Genomic DNA, 19,769 nt, shown 5'->3' with positions numbered 1-19,769 from the left:
GTTGATTGTTGGTAATTACTTAAGTCTACAAAGCATGTAATTTATGTTTATATGTAATTTGTTACATTGTGTCATTTTATAATGCATTTTTATCGCGTTATAATTAGAAAACAAGTCTGTTTTCTATAATACCATAGACTGTGGAACACAAAATTTTGTTGACAGTTACGAGAGATCTCGCGATATCTTCTCCTAGCAACTGGAACGTTTACCCTGGATACCTCAGCCTTGGGGCGTTGCAGTTAAGGTGAGAGTTTTTTCTTCTTTATTTTAGCAACATAAAAAACACATTTTATTAAATTTCTCCGTGTTTTACCCAAGCAGTTTTATCATTTCATTGTACGTGTTTAAAATACACTATGGGGAACACTGTTCCCGTGTTGTTTAGGTTTGCTAGCTTTCCCGATAAGAGTCCGAGATCTCAATTAACTAGCCGATCTAACGTTAGCTAGCTAAAACAACGGCAGTTGTATAGCTAACGTTACAAAGCAAGAGGAACCTCCATGCAGAGAACAGTTTTATACCCCTCAACCTTTAGCTAAGGTATTAATTGCACCAGTGGTGGTGAGAGAAGCATTGATAGCTACAAGATCCTGTAACGTTATGCAACATTGTACTTAAAAGGTGCGGAAGTTACGGAAATCCCGAAGGATGACTGCGATGCAACGTTAAAGCAAAACTTAATGCGAGGTAACGCAAAAGTTATTTGAGGAAAGGCAACAGTAACGTTAGTTAAAAAAAAATCCCACCATGATCCTTCTGGGACGGAACTGTTGTCAGCAAAATATAATTTTTTGTAAAGTAAAAGTACTCAATGTAGAGCTAAGACTATAAATATATAGAAATAATATTTTACCAGCTCAATCTCTATTTTGAAAGTAAAGTTCAAGTACCTGAAATGTGTACTTAAAGTAGAGTATTTGAGTAAATGTAGAGTGTTACTGCAGTTTCTCTCTGTTCCTTCACTCCTAGATTACCATTCCTATGCAGTCTCCCGATGGAAACCAGCTCTGGTGCCCTGGCCAGTCCCTGTGGAGCCTGATCGCTGAACATGTTCCTGGGTCAGAGTTGCCAAAGATCCAAGCAGCACTGGGCCACTCCCTGGTTGACATGTATACAGAGGTGCACACTGAGGTGAGATTGTTTTCATGACTGCATTTTTTCTGGTTTCTTTTGCCAGAATGTAGCTACGGTACATACCACACACATGCTTTCAAGTCGGAACATTCCTCTTCAGATTCAGCGGGTAAAGCTGGTTTCATCATTCATGTTTTATCCATTCAAAGAATTCAGACAGTGGGTCTGTTTCTGGTAGGATCCCACAAGACTACCACCACACCATCTACAAGAATTTCCTTTTTAGCTCAGTTTCGGGGTGAATTAAGGAATTTGCTCAGCTAAGCATTTCTGACCAAACTATTTATGAACTGCGGTGTTATGTTGTGTAAGTAGGTTAGTTTGTCTGCATACATTCATTTATTCCCAGACTCTCTAATAAAAGTGAAATGTGGGTCAACTGGCACTGTGCTGCAGTGAAGTCCAAATATGAGCCAGGCAGCTAGACATCAATATTTTTTCAAGGCCAGCTAAATTCTCTGCCCTAAAGCCCCATGCATGGAAAGCACTCAGCTCTGGCAAAATGACCTTACCCAAGAAAGACTTGCGGGTCGACGATGAGAAACTTCCCCAGCTAAGAATGAGTGGGACAAACCTCAATAAATAGGCCAAATCAAGGTCAAGAAAAGTCGAAGTGATGTGAAAAGAAAAAGAAAACATTTAAAAGAAAAACAGAGTAACTCCTTAAATGTGGTCATAAATCATGAATGAAAATCGGAGACAAATTAAGAAAGATACTGTAATCAGATAATAAAAAAACAGGACTTCAGTAATTGCTGTAGCTTACATAGTTTGATATGATGCTGACATGGAGCATGTCCTGACTGTGTTAAAATGAATCTAGGGCTGCAGCTCATAGTTATTTCAACTGTTGATTACTCTCAATTAATTATTTCATCTATAAAAAGTCAAAACATAGTGAAAATTGCCCATCATAAGTTTCAAGAGCCCAAAGTGACATCATCAAATGTCTTGTTTTGTCCAACCAACAATCCAAAACTTGAGGATATTCAATTTACTGTACATATAGTGATACAAAACAGACAAAAGCATTGAAAATAACTTAAATGATTATTCTCAACCCTTGTGTGTCAATTAACTGATTGATTGATAAATCAACTAATTCTAAATTAACTTAAAACATTACAGTGCATTGAAAATTGCTCAGTGGTTTTACCTTAAATCTAAATGTGAGGAAATGCGGCTTAGTCTACTGAGGGAACATTCCTTTCAAGCTGAAAGGAGAGGCCATGCCATGGGCACTTAAAGCCAACTCCGTAGCTGTAGATTTCACAAAGAATTCCTCTTATTAGCACTTTCTGTGGGATATCAAATTCTATTTTCTGTTTTCTTTCTCTTATACAACCCAGCCGCTCTCCCTCTGTCTGTATTTTTTTGCTTTTCTACGCTCATACCTTCTGCCATCTTCTATCATTTCCTCTTTTGTGTGTGCAGTATTGAAATCTCTTCATTTGTTAACAGCCTGCAGTCAGCCAACAGGCCAGTCACTGTTTGCAGTAAAAAATGTGGACATACGTAGTCTGTCTCAGCTCTCTCAAGCCGTGCCATGTAGACTCTGACCACATATCAACATGTAAAAATCACATGTGACAACTACAAAACTATTTTTTACGTGGAAGCATGCAAGAATCCCTCCTTTTTACACACACAAACACACACACACACACACACACACACACACACACATACACAGACACACACACAGAAAGAGGAAATAGGACCAGTAAGCTTAGTGAGTCAGGGGGTCGGTATAATAGGGTTAAAGAGGATAATCCTCAACTGTTGATAAGACCGTTAGCGACACATATACTATGACCCAATTGTGTATGTGTTTGAGTAGAGAAAATACAGTAGATGTGTGCGTGTGTGCATACGTGTGTGTGTGACTTTCAGTATTGCTCTGATGTTTTTTCACCTATGATTCAGTGTATGCAGTGGCTGGCTGTGAAGCCCTCAGATGGAAAGAAAGAGTTAAGCTAAAAGCTTTAAGAAATTTCCAGGAAAAAAAACAACAAAACAAAGCACAGAGCGCCCTTATTTAACTCTATTAGTGAAGTGGTTCCCTTCAGTTATTACAATTACTGCAGGGAGGATCACTTCCTTTTCTCTATTTTTGCTGTCTGAGTCTGCTTATCTCCATCTCTTTCTACTTCTGTTTTTCCTCTCCTCTGTCCCTGTCGGTTTCTCCTTCAGCCATGTAATGAATTCCATCCCTCAGTGAGCCACTGTGAAAAGTAATAGTTGATCTGCAGGCGACTGCTCCATTCCTCAACATGGCCAGTCCTCCCTCCATCAAGGTCTCCATTGTCTCAGGCGGTTAGATCAGAGGGAACATTAGCCTCTCTTTTCAAGTCTCTCTACAAGGCCAATCTCTCTGTGCCCCTCTACACTCTCTCTACTTTCTCTCTACTCTGAATCAAAATGAGCCCTTTAAGTTAAATGTAGTCTAAAACCCAGTTATGTAATTCAACATAATAGCTTCTAGTACGTTTTTTTTAACAGACAGGTTTCAACAGCACTCCCTTAAAATAACTCCTCGATGAGATCAACAGTCTCACAGAAGAGGGGAGGGGGGGAAAGATCCAGGAACAACTTGTTAGCTAGTGGGCCATGAATCCTGTAACATTAACACCTCAACACCCAAAGACAGACAGAAGAAGCCAGTGTGAGTGAAAAGGGCTGCGTGTGTAATGTATGTGTATGCAACACACTGTGTGAATCGTGGTATACAACGGAATGTGCACATACTTCAACACACATGCAAAGACCAGAAGCGGTGTGTTTAGTATCCTCCAGTGTATTCCTTTGAAGTGAAGTATTTGACTGCAAATGACAGAAATGATTGGCAGACAACATGTGTGGAGGTGTTAATGGTATCCAGACTTCACTGAGACGCACATGCACACAAACATTCACACACATCTTTTCTTTTTTTTGGGACTATTTTTTCTATGGCTGTTACATTTTGGGTAAATGATGGTGATTTTTCTGTAAAGATGCAGAAAACAAGGTTGGTCAGACCTTCTACTGACGATAGAGGAAGTCGGCTCTAAAGACTGAGCTTTTTAGCATTTTTTTTTGTTTAACAATTCCTTGATCTGCATTGATAATCCTACATGTAGCAAAATTACAAGTTAACAAAAAATATGTTAGTTGAAAGGACGTTTCTGTGCATTGTTTCCTGTTCCAAGAAGATCATTTCATTTACAGTCAACAAGGTCTTCTTGTGCCAAAGACAGCCCTGAACATGTTTTCATTAATAGAAAGTGAAGTGAAAAATGGAGATCGTCAGTTATAGTGGAAAACAAAAACAGTGCAACTTCAATGTTTACATTGCAAGTTGGTGGTATTCTTAATATGTTTGTATCATTTATATTTTCATCTAATATAATTTCACAATTTTTAATATTTTAATTATAGCTAGAGCTACAGTGGAATCCTGCACTTACCCACACTACTATGCACCTGACATACAGTCATATTTTGGACTCACTGAGACTCGAAAGAAATAAGATAATCCTTCACCGCCTTCCCTGAGACATGAAAAGTCCTGCTATCATCCTCATCAGAGAGGCCTGTCAGGAGAGTCACTGGATGACGGATGTCTGGGTCACTGCTTGCTTGCAGCATATTGCAAGTGGACTGTCCGCTCGGCTTTAAAAGAGGGGTTCACTAAATCAAATGAAAATATTTTCATTTATCAGTACCATCACTTGGTGCAGGATCATAAGCTGTCAGCTGTGAATGTATCACCTGGACTGACAGCAAAAAGTCAAGACAGTCTTGGAAATATCCCGTTAGTATGATACATTATTGTATGTGTAACCCCTTCACTTATCATAATAATACAATTTGCAGATGGAGATGTGGCACAAGATGTGGCAAGAGAGCCAGCAAGGAAACAATCGCAGCAGGACAGGGTTCCCGCTCCCACGTCAGCAGGCCTCCCCTCTAGCCGACCCCCCTGCAGTCAAAGAGCTGGTGAGAGCCGAGGTGAAGATGTTACTGCAGACTCTCAGCGAGAGAGCCAGCAGGGAGGGGAGGTAGGTGTAACATCTAACACACAAATCAACTCCACTGTGCATTATTGTGTTTTTATGCCTTTGCACGGATTGGCCAAAAAAAAATAATGGTTTGTACAACATGAGAGATCCATTAAAGACACTAAAAAAAACTGTACTAGTAATGCTAGTGATAGTAATGGGATTTTGTTGAAACAAAACAAATTATATCTTTTTTGTTATTTACTGTCAAATAAGAATGCATGAAGGACAAACTATTAAATTATACAAACACAACAATCCACCACTGATTATTGGCATAGAGTATGGTTTTACTATAGTGGTAGCAATCTTAGAAGTACACCACTGCAGATTACGCTCTCTCAAAAACGTTATATTGTTGCACACAATTGGTCAGTCAGTCAACGCTCAGTCACTAGTTGAACTTGATGAATTCAACAAGATAGCAGAAATTATATTTTTGAACCAAGTCCTCAGAAAATTTACATTTTCAACATTCTGTTTGAATTCAAATTAAAATGTTTGTCAGCTACAGGCTTGATAAAGCAGTTTAGTTCCAGATGTATAAACAGCCATTAGAGTCAACGTTTGCATGATTTATTTCTCTAATGACTGTGGCTTTTTCACAGAGGGTTTTCTTTTCCTGGTTAGCGGTTTAAATTGAGCACAACACTTCGGCTTTTTCACAAGCCAAGACATGGCATAAATAAGTACCGGTAGGTTAAGACCCTGCTTTCACTCTGTGCGTAATTTCCCCCCTAACAAAGAGTGCCATAAAATGCTATATTGTGTTCCCACGTCAGTTAAAAATGGGATGGAAAGCAGAGGAACAATGGTTTTTGGCATAGGGATGTTGCAAACTGGTTTGGGAATTGTGGAACAATGGAACAATTATAGGAGGGAGACTTGCATGCATTCCACACCAAATGCCAACAAACACTAGATTTTAAAGGCTCAGTCTATGCTAGCTTTAATTGGAATACATATATATTTTACCTTAAATGGGAAGCTAAATACTTATCTTAAAATTGTAAAGAGTTTACAAAAATGCGTAAAACGTTTATTGAGTTGTTTGTCAGTGAACTGCAAACGGGGAGAACGCAATGAAGCTTGGTACTCTGTCTGTTTCTTATGAGGCACATTCATCCGGGAGTTATAAGCTCCTCAAGAGGTCGTAATAAAACTTGCTGTTTGGCTTTTAATTTCTACAGCTAATCTTACAGCTCAGGTCAGAGATGAGCTTGTAGCAATTGGCAATTTCATGACATGTATTAAAAATACTCTGAGGAATGTCATGAACTGTTGGCAGGATATTATCGGTGCCCTACATCCTTACATTACAATTTTAAGGCCTAATTTATGTATCAAAAGGTGTTTTGGAGGCAGTGTGTGTGAGAGTATGAGTATGTATGAACTAGTAACTATCCCAGCAACCAGCTCACTGCTGCCAGGAATGTTGCCCTCTGTCACCTCAGGCTTTGTCGAGGCTTTTTAGGGAAAAGCACAGCATAAGATGGATTGTTTTCCGTTTTGTGACAAACCATTTAGTGCCTGTCATTTTGTTGACTTCCTTTTTATTGTGATTGTCTTTTTTTTCTGTGTCCTTTTATGTCGTATATTGTTAAACTATAGGCTGCATGCAACTCTAGTGGTTTAGGTTTTCTTTTCTTTTTATGTGTGTGTTCGGGCTTATTTTGTGTATGGCATCAACACCAGTCTTCCGTTAGGAGCCACTAATTTGTGCCATGTTGACCTGTTCTATAAAATCTACATTCATTTTTACCAAATTACTAATTTATGTCAGATGGGAATGTCAGTAGTCAGCAAACTGAAATGTTGACCTGATGAAGCCAGAAGATAACCAAAGTCATTACAATTCATCCTGAGGAAAACATATATGTATGTGCCAAGTTTTGGGGGCAATCCATCCAATAAATGTAGAAACATTACACTCAAAACAACAAAAGTGAACCTCATGGTGGCGCTAGAGGAAAAGCCAGATGATCACCAAAGTCAGTAGAATTCATCCTCTGGGGACCATTAAAGCAGCCATATTATGCTCATTTTCAGGTTCATAATTGTATTTTAAGGTTGTACCAGAATAGATTTACATGGTCTAATTTTCAAAAAACACCATATTTGTGTTGTACTGCAGTGCTCTCTCTCACTGCTGCAGATCCTCTTTTCAGCTGGTCTCTGTTTTAGTTACAGAGTGAGACCTCTTTTCTTCTTCTTCTTCTTCTGTACTATCTTTGATTGCACTTACACATGCTCAGTAGCTCAGATGTAGATCATGTCAGCTAGCTAGCTCCATAGACAGTAAAAGAAAGGCTGTTTCTACAACTTTGGTCAGTTACAAGGCAGGATTAGCTGGGAGACTTCTAAATGAGGGCGCACATGTAAGTAGTTCTTTTGTAGATTATGGTGAACTTGTGTGTGTTGTAGCAGTGCTTTGCTATTGAGAATGAGGTAGCATGCTAGCGTTAGCATATACGAGCTACGAGCTAATGGTTGCGGTTAGCCTGCTCGTTTCGGCTTGTGACGTCACAAGCCGTTCCGATTTTGAACAGCTCACCCAGAAACTGAAGGCAGGACACATTCAGAAACTGTATCTCACTCTAAACACCATGGATGGATTTTTTTCAAAGTTTGTATGTGTGTGGAAGCACCAGAGACACAACATAACACCCCAAATCCCAGAAAAAGTGATTTTTTCATAATATGGGCACTTTAATGTATGTACAAAATTGTATGTAAATTCCTCCAATAGTTGTTCAGGTATTTCAGTTTGGACCTAAGTGGTGGAGCGACCAACATTGCCATCCCTTGAGCACAAACAGCATTTTTGTGTTTTTGCTTAAATTGAAAAATTGTAAAGAGAATATAAAATATTTCATGCATCTAAAGAAATATATAAAATGTGTAATGTTACTCTGGCGCTTGTTATGACAGCTTAGTTGACAGGGATTTATTTTGAAGTAATCTTACAGGGGTTTCTTTAAAGTCAGGATGGCAGCAAGACCGTTTAAGCTGACAATCCAATATCTATAAGACCACAGGTCTGCCCACAACAGCACTGTGTCTTATTAAAGTGTCATGAGCAAGACCTGAACTGAGATCCTACTAGATCGCACATCACAAGTCACTCTTGTAAAGTGCTTTAGCCGGGATGTAAATATATTACAAAAAGTCCCATTCAGAGGGAGAAATATAGTCCAGTATTATTGGCTGTGTATGAGCACTACCAAAAAAGTATTTGTGCCACACAGACTGTGCCAGCACAACTCGCTTTTTCCCTTTGAAGTGGGCTTTGATATACTTGTTGAACTTGATGCATGGTTCAACGTGGTTGTTTATGTGTTTCAGGCCTTTGATCCTTCAATTAGACTAAGTTCCAAGTGTATATCAGCCGAATGGCTTTCAGGAGTAAACCCCAACACACTTCCCGGAAATAACACTTCAACTTAATTGCTCCACAGCCCTCTATTTCTCACTTTAGTTCAATTTAATATGCTTTGTTGCCATGGAAATTCAGAAAATGTTACCAAAGATTGATAGAGACCAGCATCTTTCTCTCTCTCATACTCATACTCCCATCCACCTGGAATTGTTTGTTTGTGTGTGTGTGTGTGTGTGTGTGTGTGTGTGTGTGTGTGTGTGTGTGTGTGTGTGTGTGTGTGTGTGTGTGTGCATTCGTGCATGCGTGCGTGCGTGCGTGCGTGTGTGTGTGTGTGTGTGTGTGTGTGTGTGTGTGTGTGTGTGTGTGTGTGTGATTTTAACCTAATTTACCAGACATATTAGCCAAGGACACCTTCTGTATTTGTATCGAAGGCCCAACTAACTCATTTTCTTAAAGCCACATCAACAGGAGGGATTAAAAATAGTTCTTATCCCCATACCAGATTCTTCCTGTGATTTGAACTATTTGAGGGTGTGAAGATGGGTGTGCACATTGTTAAAGTCAACTGATTTATCTTATTGGCCTCGTCCTGTGTGGTCCTGATGCCCTAGCCATCCACCCATTTACACTCACACCTCTGTTTCTTTGTCTAAGTGGATAGACGTGACTAGAAAAGACACATTTTCCCTCATGGACTATAAAATTATGCAGAGCTGACCAGGCTGTCACCACGCCTGCTGCTGCCTACACCATCTGCTTGTTTCTTCTTTTTCTTCCAGCTAGGGATCATTCAGATATTGTAAAATGAACCCAGCTCTGATAATAGAATTCTATTAAATGCACATGTTGTACAGCCTTTATGGAACTAAAAGCACCACCAGATCACCCTGCATAAAGCAGGAACGTACCTTCTGATCAGTAATTCAGTCAATCAAGCTTTATCTATGTTGCAGTTTTCATACATGCTAGTGCAACTCAAAGTACAAACATAAACAGTGAAACAACTGAATTCAAACATAGAAATAATAAAAGTGAAATAATAAATAGATAAAAGGCAATAAATAAATCAAATTAAAAGTAAATAATTTTAGTTTACTTTAGAGATAACCACACTTTCAGTCAATGTATATTCTTCAAGCACTGCCGAAAACTCATTCATATATAAACTCTGAGAGAAAGTTGCAGATACAGTAAACTGAATTGTGTAAAGAGTCTTTCTTTTATCATGTGCTGTTGTTGCTATAGAGATGGCGAGGAGCTCTTGTTTCGGTACAAACCTGAGACGGTGGACTACGCCCTGAGTCACCTTGACAGCTGTTACAGAAACTGTAAAAACCCTGAAAATACTGACAACATAAGCAGGTAAGTAACACTGGCACAACAGAACTTGAAAAGTTTAGTAAAATTATACAGTGCTTTTAATAATGCATAACATCTCTTTTAATCGTCTTTGTCTACTCTTTTCTTCAGACCGAGCTCTCACTGTTCAGTCCAGTCTAATGCTGAAGATGAGATTGAGGCAATGAAAGACAAGTTGAATGTCATTGACATTGACCAGGTGGTGGACCGCCTCAGGTAAGTTGTGTTTCCCAAACTTTATGGCTTGTGACCAGGGTGTGATTTGTGAACAAAAAACAGTTTTTGATCATGCACAACAAAACAAAACATGCATTAAATCCCCCTTTCAATACCATGGATAGTGCCACTTGGCCAGGCATGCCAAGACACTTATTTATGAACTTCAATAATTAATGGACAATATCAAAATGAAATAGCACAACGTGGTCTCAACATAAAAAACAGCGCTTTCAAGCCAGGGAGCGGAGTTCACTTCCCGGCGAAACCAAGATCTTTTTTCGTTTTGGTGCCTAAACTTAACTGTCGTCACTGCCGCATGGCGCTCACTTTTTCTCTGCCGCTGGTACGACGGACCTCTGTAGCCGGCGCCACGGAGCTCTGTAACGGCTAAACACATCCAGCAACTGCCACTCTAATTTAAATTTTTCTGAAAACTGTAAAAAACAAAAATAAAAAAAAAATCTGCAGATACCATTTGGGTCTGGTAATGACACTATTTTTAAAATTTCCTCAAACCTAGTTTGGCAGTTCTGTGCTGCAATTTCTTGTTACTTATCGGCCAACATATACACACATAATGATATATCTGAAATCTACTTGTGACCCTTTAATACAAAGCAATGACTACTTGCAACCCCTAATCACATGTAACATGAGTTGTGAGTGATTGTTTTTCACTAGAGGTCTAAGCAGCCAATTTTTTTCATCTTAGATTTGTAATACTAACTAGCAGACACACATCATGCAGATTGTGTACTGTATGTGTGTGTTTTTTTCTTTGTGGTATAGGTTCAGTTCCTCGAAGCTCTCCCTTAATTTCCCCTCAATTCTCCTCGGTGGCTTCTGTCGCTGCCCTCCCTCCTTCACACTCCATCCCTCCTTTCCTTTCTCCAACCCTCACTTTGAGGCCCACGGGGCAACACAGTCACTGGGGCTACCTTGAAAGAGAGCCTCCCCCCCTCCCTCCCTATCTGTCTCTCTCTTTCTCTCCCTCTCTTTCCCATTTCCTGACTCAATCAGAACAAAAGGCCCCATTGTCAGAAAATGGATCCCAGAGCAGGCAGAAGTTTCTTTTTCATTTGAAAGAAGTTTATAATAAAGTCTACTGTGGTTATGTAACCAGAGAAGGAGAAAATGTCTTGGGAGAGAGGGAAGGAAAGGAAAAATAGGACACTGTTTCCTCAGTATCATTATGAACTGTAGAGGATAAGCTATGAGCAGACACCAAGTGCACCTATTCTGTTGTCACTGCCTTAGTTGTGTGATTGTGTTGTACCCTTTTGCTTATCAATCTACCACTGTGCACTTTTCCAACATTTTGAAAATGTTATATAGTGTACGCTTGTCACAGATTCAACCACTGCACGAACCTATAACATATAACATTTTGAAAATTTCACATGCTACTGTTTGAGTTGATCGCACTCATAAAATTAGGATATAATTTCAATCAATCGGTATTAAATATGTGAAGCGTTTCTACTGCATTTAACGAAACAAACCACAGCCATTATGAAAAGAAGTCTCAGCTTTTAACTTAGGTGTTTGGCTGTGTGCGCGTGTTGTAACTGATAAATGCACAGTTTCCATTTTGACCTAGATTTGACGATTTTTTTTATGAAAAACTACTGCAGTACTGAAGATAAAAATCAAGGCTGTCTGTCATCTATCTATCTATCTATCTGTCTATCTGTCTGTCTGTCTGTCTGTCTGTCTGTCTGTCTATCTATCTATCTATCTATCTATCTATCTATCTATCTATCTATCTATCTAGGTCTGTCCTAATGGAGGAATGTGAAGCATTGAACAGGCTGGTGAAACATTTGAAGGTAAGAAGAACAGGATGAAAAACAGCCAACTACCAAATAAATCTTAGTTTTTCAGCTTCCAGTGCAATACTGATCCAAATCCTACAATTATGTATGGGGAACCAGGCCAAAACCTTAATTTCTATATTGATGCAGCTGTGAATGGATTTTACAATCAGAATGTATACAATATAACCTTGTAAGCATCCTGAGTTATGATGTTATGCTGAACAAATGGTAAGTCTGGACATCCTGTTCATATTATCTAAAGTATATATATATATATAGTAGGAGTTTTCTTAATAATTCATACCTAATTCTACCTAACTAATTTGTCCCTTAAATTTCCCTAAAGCTTTTTTACAAAAAGAAAAAAACACAATATTAAATACTGTTCTTGATCTAGTTAGATAAATACTCATGCTTGTTCTTTTGTTCATTGCAACTGCACCATTACCCCCAAAAGAAATACTCTAGCTGCCTTGTGCATCATTTTGGAAACATTTCCCCAAACCCAGCCTGACTTACAGTATTTGGTTTCTGTGACATTTTACTACAATGCAAAATTACATTTTTAGGATTTTAACAAAGTTTTCCCGGGCAACATGAGGTCCAGTTGTTTGATGCAATTTGCACAATGCTTGGTTAATACACATTTCCATTCAAAAAGACACTGACTTCCTTGACCAGGGACACACTTATTCCCAAAACAATTTTAAATTCCTTTTGGACTCCCTTGGGTAGATCTGCTAACTCTGTATTGGCACCAGCACCCTGCCAATGTTTTCATCTACACAAATACACACACATAAGCACACAAACTCACACGCACACATAGGAAACCTGTGAGGGCTCAGTCTAAACTTCTTTTTTCCATCTGTCTGGCCAAGAGCTTTGCGGTGCTGAGTAAGATCGATCTCTTTCCAAATACTCAAATGACTTAATACATACAGTACATACAGAGACATTTAGAGACACACACACACACACACACACACACACACACATATACACATATGCATGCCTACAATCTGGCTGCACTGTCATGCTTGCTTGGCATGATGAGAGAACCAGAGTGAGTTAGTTAGAGGCCAGATGTAGGACTTCTCTGCAGAGCAGATGTGGAAGTTATCTCTCTGTACCCTCTATGTGTGTGTTACATGTAATGTATGTGTGTGTCTGCTTGGAAGTGTTGTGTAACAAAATTGGAAAAGTTTATAGAGGAACAAAAATAACTGACAGTCTCTCTGAGATGTTTCAGATGTTTGTTAAGAACCTAAAGTGAATATGTTGTGTGACCATCGAGTACCATTGTACTTGGTGCATGAAGACCGATTCAAATGTTACTCTGTCAACATCCCATTGCAAAGATAAACCAAACAGCACAGGTGTTGTCTGTGGAAAACTTCATCAGGCATTTTCACGATAGAAATAAACAAACTGGGTGTTGGAGAGTGAGGAGAGGACAATTATTAGAGTAACCTTTCCTGACCCAAGGTGTGTTGTTCCAGTGTTAAAGACCTAAGGGTGTGAAGCTAATTGTACAGAGACTTTTCTTGGACGTCATGAGGCTTTTACTGTAAAGGCAGTTACACATCTTTCTAGAAATTATCCTGCGATAAAACAGAAATGTGGAACCTTTCACTGCAAAGAAATTGTCTCCTCAAGCGAAGGGTTTCTGTCTGGTGCGTGAACAGGTGCGATGAAGCCGTGGCTCAGGTGATGCTGTGCTCTTATGTCATGAGCTTATTGTGCATTCCCTTTATTTGCTGCAGTGGTGGATGGATGATGTTGATGCTGTGCCGTGCAAGGCATCACTGCCTCATTGGCATAAATCCTTGAAAGGAAGTACACTGTAGTCAGCCATTAGGATCTTCTTTGTGAGTTTTATTTTTTACTGTGACACAAATCTTTAGAAAGTCTTATTATCTGTTAATATTATACATCTAGTATCTACGATAGGACTATAGACTAGGAGGCTTAACATTGGAAGTAGTGAAACTTAGTCATGGTTAGCAGTTCTCACCTTTTCTAACTATTGACCAAAGTTTAATGTAGTATTTTCCTGCCACAGGTAAAGAAGAGGTGAATGAGACAGAAACACACTTTTTAAGTTTAAATTATATAGGCTGAAAAAGATATCTACACTATTCTTTCAGTCACTAGTTTACTGCTTCAAATTCCAAATCGTAAATATGTTTGATGGAGAAAAGGAATTTGGATTTTGATCCAAATTGGAAGATTTTACCCACTGCTAAGCAGGAAAACATTCAGACTTTCCAACTCTAATCACATTTTTCATGTTTGTTAACATCTGTTTTGTTTAATTCAAGGACCTCTAATAATTAGCTATGTCGGCTTCAGTTTTTGTAAGGAAAATATGTTAAATGTCCACAAATGTCTCTTGACAGTGTTTGGCATTAAGCTGTGCTGTGCATTGTTTTAAGTCAAGATCCTGTAAGTGTCCTGCTTAAGGACTGTCATGGCTTTCTCATCACCATCACGTTTGACGCAGCAGAGATTGCTATTGATTTAGTGTTATTCCATGCAGTTAAATTATATAATGGCTATTAAATGGAGCCAAATCTGACGTTTAGAGGCTTAATACGGTATGATCGAATCATTAATTTGTCGTAAACACAACTGTAATGACCCATTTTCTCTTAGCAGGAGGGAGGCTCATATAACGACTTTGTCTGCACTATTGGCTGCACTGGTACTGCGGCCAGAAGACTCATCTCTGTTATCTAATGTATTTGGCATGTACAGTATGTTCTATAACATATATAATATGGTGCTGAAGATGTCACCGTTTTCCTTGCTCTGTTGGTGCTCTGTAAATTGGTTGAAGTAGGCTTTTCTGTTGCTTTTGTTAATAATAGTGCAGATGATGTGGGTTTAGACCTTCAAGGCTTCATGCGTGCTTTCATAGCCACTTCAGGCTCAGCCATAACTCAGACACTGTCTGTAAGGGATAGGTGGTAGTAATAATATTATCAGCAGCTGTGCTCTGTCAGTGCATGAGCGCCGCAATGTTCCTCAAGCTGTGACGTTTGCTGTGGGTGAGGAATCTGTCACAAGACTCAGAAGGGATGGTCTGGTTTTGGTGGTCTAAACTGGGCAAAGGTGGCCTGGTGGTGGTGGTGGTCAAGGTGATAAATGAGAATACTGACTGGTCACACAAGAGAGACATGTGGTCAAAATGTAACCAGTATCAGCAGTCAGAGTATGACATACATACGCTGATGCTACTGAATAAAACATCTCAACTGGAAAGAGGTAGATTTTCTGTCAGGATATTGAAGGTTTTTGCTGGTAGACCAGCTAGATCAAGCTTGGCCAGCATGGTTCCAGTATACAGCAGAACAGATGGCAGCCATCAGTAGCTGGTTTCAGCTGGATTTTGTAGCAGGAACGGTGACCCTTGTTCTCCTGTTTCTGGTTCTGCATCAGCTGAGGGAGAGATATGTATGTTGGCTGTGCAGATGTGGCTTTGGGTTCTAGATTCATGTATGAGAATAATGACAGTAACAGCTTTTCCTAAAATATCAGCAAGTCAGCGCCATGGTAATGGGTTCAAATCCCACACGGACCACAAAGCTTATTTTCAGAGAGTGTGTGTTTGTGCTTTACGGTTGTGTGAATTTCAGTCACTTCACTGTCAGAGACAACAGACATACTTTGTCTGCAGCTCTGAAAGACAATACTGGGAGGTTTGGGTTTGTTTTTACTGTCAGTCTCCAGGCCTGTGGGTACGTTTGTCTGCTGGTGAGTGTGTATGTGTATGTGTGTGAGTGTTAGTGCAATCAACACTGTTCATTAGTGTTTGTGTGCTGTTGTAAAATGAGGAGAAGAGGCTGCCAATCACTCATAACAAACACATGAAGACACACTTTTCAGTCAGGTCTTTGGTTTTACAATCTATGGACATGCACACACACCTATGGTTTTCGCTTTGGATATAGATATTTGAGGCCAAATTATAATGGAAGACTGCTGCTCAATCGTTTAGTGGGCGGGCGCGCACACACACACACACACACACACACACACACACACACACACACACACACACACACACACACACACACACACAAACCTCTTTCTTCCTCTGTTATTTTTATACTTTTTCCTTGTTCCTTTGCTATTTCCAAAGGCGCATGCTTTCTTGAACATGTTTAATACATTTACCTCCCATTTTTCCACGTCTACTACTGTCACTACAGTAGAAGCTGAATGTGTCCTAGTTTGTGCCGTGGTATTATGTTAAGTACACTCAAACTGCATGTTTAAACATAAGCGCTGCCTCTTTCTACTGCATTCTATGTCTTGTGTTCCTTGCAGGGAAATATAAAACACAAGTGTCGGAGTCAATGGGAATTTGATCAATCAGAACCTACACTTGGAGGTGAGTCCATATACCAACATGTTGGTGTTTTGCTGCCATCTGGTGGCACGTTATTGGTTAACACATGATGTGTGAGGACAGTTCTCTTTCTCACTTACAGTATGGCCCATAGAATCTGTAGCCCAATGAATACATTTACAGATGAAATGAGAATGCTGATAATTTTACACACCCTCGAATAGCTGGTAATACTCATTCTGTAGCATATTTATGAATGAAAAAAGAGTGATTGAGGACTCCAGCCAAATCCATCTACTCTGGGACAAATGACAGTGAATGAATCTGAGAACTCTTCAGAGCAGTCTGGGTATGGAAGCAATAGAGTTCATTTTCAGAACTCAATAATGAGTACTTGCTTTTTTCATATGCACTAGGTGATTGTTATCTTTTGATGGTTTTCTGTACTTACGTATCTGACAGCGTGTTTCAGTATTTTCAGTCTTTTTTCAAATCTCAATACTTTTGCATTTGTGTATGTGCAGATTTGAAAGAGCTAAGAGGAGCTATACAAATGGACTTGGATCTTTACCCCTCTTCGCTTGCTGCTTTACCTTCAGCTTCCTCCCCTCTCCCTTTGAAGCAATTGAAAAACGGGTTAGTATGTTTTTCTGTTACGACCCCCAGAAAGGCTTTGTTTTTAAGAGGGCCATAATGAATTCAAATAAAATGAAAATGGAATGACAGGACAAAATGTATATTTAAATAATATGTGCTTTCTCATTCCATTCAAGCTTTCTCGATGTATGCACAGTGTTGTTTTTGATTCATAAAACAAACAAACTATTTTAACGGTACTTCTTTTCGTTGTCTTCATATAAGACAATGTTTCTCGATCTGATTCCCATTCTGATTCATTTCTCCCAGACTTTCAGCAGGACAAAGGGTTTCTGATGAGACTCTGCGATCTTTAAGCGCTACATCAGCCCTAAGACCACATCCACCTCCTTCTCTGTGCCATACTAAACCCAGGCCACCGCTCGGGGCTCCTCCTAACAAGCCATCTGCATCAGTTAAACTCGTTAACAGTGCGTCACTGTCTAGGACATATGGACAGCATAGAAGCACATTAGCCTCCACTGGAGCTAGGAAAACACAAACACCTATCTGCAGCAGGATGGTCACTTCTGGGCAAGCAAACCACCACTTCACCACTTCACTGCCAGTGCCTGGCAGTGACCAGATGACGGCTAAAACCGTACACCACAGCAATCTTTCCTCAGAGCAAGATAGTGGTGGTCTCCACTGCATGACCCCGACTTCTGCTTCAAGTTTTCAAATAAAAACTCCAAGAAACTCACACATCCATGAAACCCATCTGTCATCCCATCGCAGTGTTCACACCCTGAGCAGAAAGTGTGATTTGTCACCACAGATGAAGAGAAATGGCAGCCCGGCCTGGAGGTCAAGAAACATCAATACTACCCCCTCAACCCCTAACTTGGATGCAGGCAGTTACAGCAGCAATGCTGACCATCCTGTGTCAACGACTGGGAAATCAAAGACACAAAATGAGCAACAGAATAGTACCTGTGGAGGTAGTTTAGTGTCAACAACGGTGCAGACATATAATGACAGAAGGAAGAGTATTTCTGAGAGGTTGCAGCCTGAAACTGGGAGCTCTTCTGCATATACTGGCAGTAGGAACAGCAACAATGGAATGGATAGAAGTAAAAATGGGCATCTTGGTAAAGACGTCGTCCAACAGCAAAGCCTAGTAGCCACATGCACCCATCCAGCGTCAATACGGATAAATGGACAATTCTTTACTTCCCACAAAAGACCACTTGAGGGCACCACAAGTCAGCAAATCAGCAAGTTTTACCAGCCAGTCCCTCCTGCAATGTCAACTTGAAGTCAGCCACAGACCAGAGCAGAAAGAGAGTCTGGTAGTTAGTGCCATTGACCTGTTGTATTAAGAAAAAAAAGGGAAGACAAATAAAGATAGTATGTTGCAGGAAGAATCCAAGAGAGGTTTGGTATTGTAGTAGATAAGGTGGCAAACTATTGAACATACTTTATCTACATAGTGATAAGACCTCTCAGAATTACTATTATATTTGGGAGATGACTACTTAACAGTTGCATAAATTGTTTTGCTCTGGAATAATTTCACATCTTTTTTCCCCATAAAGCTTCAATTAAACATAACTTGAACTCTGGTATCTACATACATGTAAAATGAGTGTTTGATATTTTGCAGTGTCTAAATATTTGATAGTAAAATGTGTGTTGTTAAGAGCCCTGCTTTTATTAAAATCACAAATAATACTCTATTCTAATAATAATAATAATAATACAATAATAATAATACTCTAATAAATGTGTTATAATCACTGAATGGTGTTTTAACTGAACATTAGAAAATTCTAAATAATAACATTAAATCATGACTCAATGTCCTTCAGCTGCTATGTCACGCACCATCATTAATGTTATTAGTAACATGTGCTTCACCTACTACACTGTCACTTCAAGTGTTGGCATATCAGTACTGTAATACTATATGTTACCATGGATATAATTAAATTCATATTGGCCCAATAAATTTAAATATTGATACATTTAATTAAAAAAAAAAAAACACCATTTGGGAGTCCTGCATGACAGTGCTACACCATCAACACCTTTAACAGAAAACTCACCTTGTTTCTGAATCAAGTCAGTGGCAAAACATGTTACAGTCCAAGACCTGCACACCCACACAGATGTTTTCAATCACTCTTGCTGATTAGATCTGTTCAGGTTGTGAAGCCATGCAGGAAACCAGATGATGTCACCAGACTTCATGTACTAATACATTTCATGAAGTAGTTTGTCCCACTACCCTAAGAGGTACACAAACCAGAAATAATTTGCAGTATTTTCATAAAATTGTAACAGAATACGCACCCCTGACATGCCAAATCATGGCTGTATGGCATTTAGTTTAATAAAGGGAGTAAAACATAAGCAAACAGCACAGGGTTCTACTACTACTACTACTACATCTCTTAGACTAGATGATAATGGACACGCTGACCAACAGATTGGTGCTGCGTTTAGTAACATTTTTAGTAGGCTAGTTTCATTTTTCTCTAAGCCACACCCTCCAATGAATAGAAACTGAAACAACCGTCCGTGTCCCGTGATCTCTGATACAGTAAAGGTACGATTATTCCCTTAATGTTTTTCTTTTAGAAATTGAGTAGATTTGACTAGGCCTATACTGCAGTTTATTGTAACAACAGAATATGTGTATTTTCTCCAAATGACCCTAATTTATTGAATTTGCTGAGCTGTCTTGCTGATGTTGTTACTCCAAGACAAATAGCGTATGTTGGTGTTTCTTCGGGCTCTAACAGGGACAACATTGTAACTAGAATAAGAATTGTGTCACAGTTTTTCTATTCTATATTGTAATGTTAGTTTTTTTTTTG

The 19,769-nt window shown here is 39.3% G+C and overlaps 2 protein-coding genes across 3 annotated transcripts in view; both read left to right on the top strand.

The window, feature by feature from the left end:
• Positions 1-17: 17 nt before the first annotated feature.
• ccdc24 (coiled-coil domain containing 24) lies at positions 18-18,621 on the top strand. Its single transcript, XM_031294480.2, has 9 exons — positions 18-247; positions 973-1,134; positions 4,996-5,180; positions 9,805-9,921; positions 10,030-10,134; positions 11,912-11,966; positions 16,290-16,353; positions 16,836-16,947; positions 17,218-18,621. Exons 2-9 carry the CDS (start codon positions 985-987, stop codon positions 18,203-18,205), a joined length of 1,776 nt encoding a protein of 591 aa, XP_031150340.1. The 5' UTR covers positions 18-247; positions 973-984; the 3' UTR covers positions 18,206-18,621.
• A 778-nt stretch (positions 18,622-19,399) lies between these two features.
• The window catches only part of LOC116046212 (protein THEM6-like), a 217,139-nt gene continuing 216,769 nt past the window's right edge, over positions 19,400-19,769 (top strand). Inside the window, exon 1 of one of the 2 annotated variants that reach the window (XM_036005052.1) lies at positions 19,400-19,498. The gene's annotated coding sequence lies outside the window, so the exon portion shown is untranslated. The remainder of the gene's footprint in view (positions 19,499-19,769) is intronic. The other variant, XR_004104074.2, reaches the window with a different exon arrangement.

The sequence above is a fragment of the Sander lucioperca genome, chromosome 9 (assembly GCF_008315115.2).
Source record: "Sander lucioperca isolate FBNREF2018 chromosome 9, SLUC_FBN_1.2, whole genome shotgun sequence".
Taxonomy (NCBI): Eukaryota; Metazoa; Chordata; class Actinopteri; order Perciformes; family Percidae; genus Sander; species Sander lucioperca.
Note: the sequence above shows the minus strand (reverse complement) of the source record. Positions and strands in the feature narration are given on the sequence as shown.

Bases quoted from the DNA above. Each gene is read 5' to 3' on its own strand.
- ccdc24 (XM_031294480.2), top strand. From the start codon at position 985: ATGCAGTCTCCCGATGGAAACCAGCTCTGGTGCCCTGGCCAGTCCCTG. The intron at 11,967-16,289 runs GTAAGAAGAACA...TGTTCCTTGCAG, and splicing joins GGCTGGTGAAACATTTGAAG to GGAAATATAAAACACAAGTG. The intron at 16,354-16,835 runs GTGAGTCCATAT...GTGTATGTGCAG, and splicing joins ATCAGAACCTACACTTGGAG to ATTTGAAAGAGCTAAGAGGA.